At 48.5% G+C, this 6,000-nt stretch overlaps 1 protein-coding gene across 2 annotated transcripts in view; it reads right to left on the reverse strand.

The window, feature by feature from the left end:
* The window catches only part of LHFPL1 (LHFPL tetraspan subfamily member 1), a 43,296-nt gene extending 37,848 nt beyond the window's left edge, over nt 1-5,448 (reverse strand). Inside the window, exons 1-2 of one of the 2 annotated variants that reach the window (XM_050966229.1) lie at nt 5,431-5,448; nt 3,149-3,530 (exon numbers count right to left, since the gene is read on the reverse strand). In XM_050966229.1, coding sequence (XP_050822186.1) covers nt 3,149-3,530 — 382 coding nt within the window. In that variant the 5' untranslated portion in view covers nt 5,431-5,448. Of the gene's footprint in view, nt 1-3,148; nt 3,641-5,430 lie in introns of those variants that run through there. The other variant, XM_050966228.1, reaches the window with a different exon arrangement.
* Between the last annotated feature and the right edge of the window lie 552 nt (nt 5,449-6,000).

Below are 6,000 nucleotides of genomic sequence, written 5' to 3' on the forward strand. Positions count from 1 at the left end.
GAGCTGCCGCAGTGGTGCCTGCGGGAGGTCCACCGGAGCCACACGAGCAGCCGACCGTCCACAGGCACGACTGCGGCAGCTCCACGGGAGCTGCCTGCCGCCCCCTCCGAACACCCTGGGCTGCCGGCTGCCGCGGCGGCGCCCTGACCCTGGGGACACCCTGGACTGCTGGCTGCCACGGTGGCGCCCTGACCCAGGGTCAGTGCACCTCTGCGGCAGCCGGCAGCCCGGGGTTTCCCTGGGCCAGGGGACCCCCGCTCCTGGGCTGCCGGGGCGGCGCCCTGACCCAGGGGACACCCTGGGCTGCCGGCTGCCGCGGGCAGCTCAGACTCCCTCTCTGTTCCAGCAGCAGCGGCTGCTCAACCATTTAAAAAAAAATTGGGGGGGCGCTTTTTGGCGCCCTCAAATCTCGGCGCCCTAGGCAACCGCCTAGTCCGCCTAAATGGTTGCACCGGCCCTGGCTGCAGTGGTAGGTCCTCGGCATTTTTGAAAACCAGTCTCCTTAGTTCCCTACAGTCTGGCAGCCAGATTCTGATATCAGTGGCATTCTTTGGAATTCCTACTGACGGAACGGAGAGCAGAACCTGGGGGGATGACAGCCTAGTGTAATCATAGATTTCACATGTGAATAGAACACCCACAACTGAGATTTATTCTTAACTCCTTGAAGGTTCCTTTGTTTAAACTTCTCCCTTAGTCCCAGCTCAGCTTTGTGGACAGGAACTCCTGTTTGCATTGCTTAGATGGCTGCTTCCAATCCATCACATCATGGTTTTATATGTATAACCCCTCATGCTTATAGCCCTCCTTTGTGAGAAGGAAGCAGTTGCACACTGCTCTGCTGTGGTCTCTGTGGTTTTCAAGCTATTGTGTAAATAAACTAGCAGTATCGCACTGGGGAGGGGAAACAAAGATGTTCCAGTTTATTACAAAAATGCAGACAACACACTAAGGCCTTGGCTACAGTGGCGATTTTGACTACTGGTGCAGCGGTGCAAACCTCCAGTGTAGACATGCAAAGCCACAGGCCATAAGCCATGTTTTGCTCCAATGTTTGAAACTGGGATAAGTTGCCACAGTGCAAAACTACATTTCAAGGATGGGTTAGCGGTACCGGGGCAAATCACTGCTGGTAATTGTACACTAAGGGACCTCCCACTGGGAGCAATGCCACTGCAGCTGATGGAAGCTTTGCCTTTTATTTTCCATCAGTCATCTACGGTAATTTACTAGCAGGCACAAGGAGAGTATGGAACCCTCCGGGAAGGAGAGAGAAGGGAAGATGGAGGCATGGTGGGCAGTCTCAGAGAGGGAATGAAGGCAGGAGGGTAGGACGCCTGGGGCTGAGAATGGAAGACAGACAGGAAAGGGCCAAGTAGTTGATCAGTTTGGACTGAACAAAGCATGGGGGAGAGAGGACAGAGAGAGAGGCAGGATTCTTTTGGTATCCCACAGTTCTGGAGACAATGAGCCTAATTCACCAAGGTGTCACTCCAGCTTCACACCAGACTGATTTCAAAGGAGCGAAGTGGGTGTCAAACTGGGGTAACACACTGGTCCACATGTATGTAGGAAGGACATTACGGACACGAATGTGTTCTGGCTAGGGCACTGGACGAGGATTTGGGTGACCTGAGTTCTGTTGCCAGCCCTGACACTGGCCTGTTGTCTGCCACTAGGCAAGTACCTGCCCCACTCTGTACCTCAGTTTCCCTTTTATTGTCTTCTCCCTTTGGATAGTAAGCGCTGCAGGGTAGGTTTGTCTCTAGCTGTGTGTCTATGATGCCCAGGACAACTGGGCCCCAGTCTTGACACATTCCTGCAATACAGATAATGATAACAGAATTGTGGAGACAACCGAGGGCAGGACCGATAAAATGCCACAAGGGTTATGCTAGGTAGAAAGCCACATTAGGAGAACCTCTCCACAGCTATAGCTATAGAGGTGCATTTGTATGCAGAGATAGCTAACCTCAGAGAGCTGCCACAATGTAACAGCCTTGTGGAGTCAAGGCATAGATGGTTCTCACCTGAATGTAGTTAATCAAAGCTGACATTATATGCCCTCCCTTGGGTGGACCTCGATTAGCTGAGGTGAAAACTACAGTGTCCCATGTCCGCCAGGAGGGAGCTATCTCCCCGCTTCCAGAGGCCACTAGCATCCCACAGGTAAAATTATCCTTTTTTTCTAAAAAAACCGCCTACAAATATCCTCTCTGTCTCACAAATTACGGCAGGTCCCTGCCAACTTCCCTCCCTCACTCAACAAGACAGCATCTCTTGTTTGCAGTGAAGACATAGCCACAGGATTGTCTACACAGCAAGCCATTTCTACAGCGAGAGGGACCTGGCCTTTCTGAACTCTCTTAGGGCTTGTCTACATGGCAAGTTGCCGAATGGCAGGTCCCAGTGTGAATCTACAACTCCTGAGCTGGCTGCACAGCAACGTCCCATGCAGACATGGCTACAGCACAGTGAAAGTGCCGAAGCGAGGCTCGGCCAAGCCGCACTCTGGGACTCTCACTGTGCTGTAGCAGAGTCCACACAACAAGATGCTACCGTGCAGCAAGCCGAGGCGCAGTGGAGTCACATCCTGGCTTGCCATGCAGTAACTTGCTGTGCAGTCAAGCATTCAGTGGGTTCAGAAAGGTCAGGTCCTCCTCTTTCTGGAAGAGGCATGACTGAAGTAATCAGGGGTGTCAAAGACAATAGTGGAAATAAAGTACTGCAGTTACTGTCATCAGGGGACGTGTATTAAAGAGAAAGCACCGTGACCAGCGGCTAAAGTAGGCAGAACATTCTCCCACAGAGATTCCTGGCTTTTGGGGAATGTTACAGCTCTGGGCCTGGTAACAAACCAGAAGAACATTTAATGTACTGAGAGTGTCTCTCGTAACAGACAAGGTATTTATGTAGAGCCTACAGGAAATTAAAGACTATACATAAAACAGAAGGGTGAAGTACTGGAATAAAAATCATATTCATGCTACTGAGATTTACTTCAGATGTTTAATACAGATGTCTCCAGCACAGTGGATCTTTGCTGTCCTGAGCAGTGCTCTGAAGATCACTGCACAGTATTAGCATATGCCAATCACCAACCTGAAGCCACTCACGTATGTAGCATAATGCAAACGATTTCCATTACCTCCTACAAACTGTGCTGCCCCCATGAAGCGTCCCATCATCCGAGAGATGAGCTCTTCCACACAGCAACCCAGGATGGCTACTAACGCCACCAGGAGCAGCAAGGCACAGCCAATTCCCGTCACCACGGTGCAGATCTGCCAGGATAAGCTGGGGATAGCCCCAAAAGTGGCATACCTCCCACATTCTTCCACCATCACCAGGTGCCTCTCTTCCGTCCGAGCTGGGTACGTGCACCGTCGGAAGGTGCCAAATGAAACCGGCTTCCCCATCTGGGAACCAACAAGCCAACAGGGTACAAAGTAACTGGCCGAGCTGGCAACTGCTGTGAGAAAGGATAGGAGAGCCCAGAGGGCCCCAACCAGCGTCAAACTGCTGCCCATCTTCTTAGAGCTCTGGTTAGAAGTGAAATTGAAGGTAGCTGCCTCAAGGCATGTAAAGTGTCTCCCTGTCAGTGGTCTTCACAAACCTCAGAGAGAGACAAAAGAGCGGGCAACAGAAGGGACTCAGCCCAGAGAGAAAACAGGAACAGTGCATCAGGTCTGCCTCTCAGCTTTCAGAGGCCACCAGCTTCCTCCAGGCAAAATTATCCTTTTTTTCAAAAAAGTCTTACAATATTCTTATCCTCTATATATTGCAAATAACTATGGGTCCCTGACAACTTCCTCCCTCATGCAACAAGCCAGCAGCATCCCTCTTATTTCACTCCATTGTGTCCTTAGTCCTTTTCCTGAGTGCTGGGCCCGGCCAGGCCTACTAACTGATACATTTGGGCCCAGAGACAAACCAATGTTTCCAACAAGAGACTATTATTTGCTCAGGCTGCTGAAAGTTCAGATTCTGTTGTGCCGTTGTCAGTCGACCTCCTAGCTGGCTCTGACAGTGCTAGCGGGTCATTCCGATGCAGTTGCTATGTTCAGCTGCAATCTCTGAAATAGAAAAGCCACCCAATAAGATTACTGGTAGAGCAATTTCATACTTCACATTGTAGGTTTCAAAAAATTTTCACTCCAGAAAAGTGTTTAGGAATTAATGTTACTTAAAGGTCCTCCTATATATGCAAACCATGGGCCCAGTCTCGTACCCTCATAGTTAAAAGTTAAACACATTAAAAGTTAAATGAAATTAAATTAAAAATTAAAAGCAAATTGCAAGTCATTGCAAATGAAAGAAATTAGCAACAAATAATCATTTGCTTTTTGTTTCAGTTTGTTCCCTCAGTGCCTGTGGCCTCTCTCAGACACAAGAATGTTTCTCCTATGAGTCGGTTTCACAGTATTGACCGTGTTCCTTTAACCAATCTGAGACTTTATATAGCAATGTGTAACTCCCTCACTGAGCACTCTAGTCACACAGAAGAGATTGCACTGTATCTGTACAGATAGTTTTATGCCTTCTAGCTGACAATTGCTTTCTTTACTTGGTGGCCTCAAAGCAATCTCAAGATGAATTGTACTTAGCTGTCTTATGTGGTTGCCGTTACCATAGTATCTAAGCACCTCAAAAACTTTAATATATCTACCATCACAGCAGGCCTGAGAGGTAGGACAGTGCTATTATCCCCATTTTACAGATAAGAAATTGAGACACAGAGAGCCTACAGGTACATCTATGCAACCTGCAGCAGTGAGCAACCCAGCCTGGGTTGAGAGACTTGGGCTTGTGCTAGCACTCTGAAAATAGAATCCCAGGGTTGGAAGGGACCTCAGGAGGTCATCTAGTCCTACCCATTGCTCAAAGCAGGACCATCCCTAGGCAGATTTTTGCCCCAGATCCTTAAATGACCCCCTCAAGGATTGAATTTATAATGCTGGGTTTAGCAGGCCCACGCTCAAATCACTGAGCTATCCCTCCCCCCTGCAAAGAGAGCTCTTTGAATACACCCAGCTTAGGCTGGAGCTTGGACTCTGAAGCTTAAGGACGCAAACTCGTCTCTCAGCTCCGGCTGGGAGGCTTGCTGCCATGGGCTGTGTAGACATACTCTTAAGTGACTTGTCCAAGGCCATCCAGGAAGTCTGTGGCAGAGCAGGCAATTGAAGCTGAGTCTCTCAAGTCCCCAGCTAGCACTGGACCATTCTTCCTATCACAACAATGGATAACAATCCCAGTTCCACACCAGCACTACCATGTCTCTCTCCCCGTCAAACTCCTTTCCCTGGAACTTTATTACTGGGGGGGCGGGCCGGCGGGTATTTTTTTAATTAAGGAGAAAGAGTCCTTTGAGGACATTCATGAAATGACAGCTAGGCTGGAACTCTGCATTTTAATAACAGAATTTCAAACAGATGTTAAAGGCTTTTGACTTGGGAAACTTTTTAAGGTTGTTGGGTTTTTTTTAATTAAAATACAGTATAGCAGGAGCTGTCATTTCTGCTCCTGCTCTTCCCTGCCAATATGCTCTGGTTGTAAATGTTTCATCAGTTACATCTAGGGAGGGAAGGGGGAGAAAGTCAATCTTCCAGTCTAGTGGATTGTGCTTTCTTCTTATTAATTTTAGTAAAAATATTCAAATTGAGACCTAGCATAAATGAGGTTTTTTTAAAAGCAACCCATGTCATTTCTCCAGGATCCATCCCCTCTACACACACCAGATATACGACAGGTCACTAAGCACCCAGTATAACTTTGGAATGATCTCTCTCTTGCTTCTCCAATGAACGACAATTAAAAAACAGAAGAAAGCTAAACAGATGAGGCAGTTGCAGTAACAAGTCGTCTGGTGAATACATTTTAACAACTGAGTGGGCTTGTGTGGCTCTTTTGGGCTCTGGTTGCTACATCTCTAGGCACTCTTTCCTCCCCGTTCCCTGTTCCCCATTGCAGTGGAGAATTTCCTCTTCCCCACTGAGAAGC

Source organism: Gopherus flavomarginatus, chromosome 8, assembly GCF_025201925.1.
Source record: "Gopherus flavomarginatus isolate rGopFla2 chromosome 8, rGopFla2.mat.asm, whole genome shotgun sequence".
Taxonomy (NCBI): domain Eukaryota; kingdom Metazoa; phylum Chordata; order Testudines; family Testudinidae; genus Gopherus; species Gopherus flavomarginatus.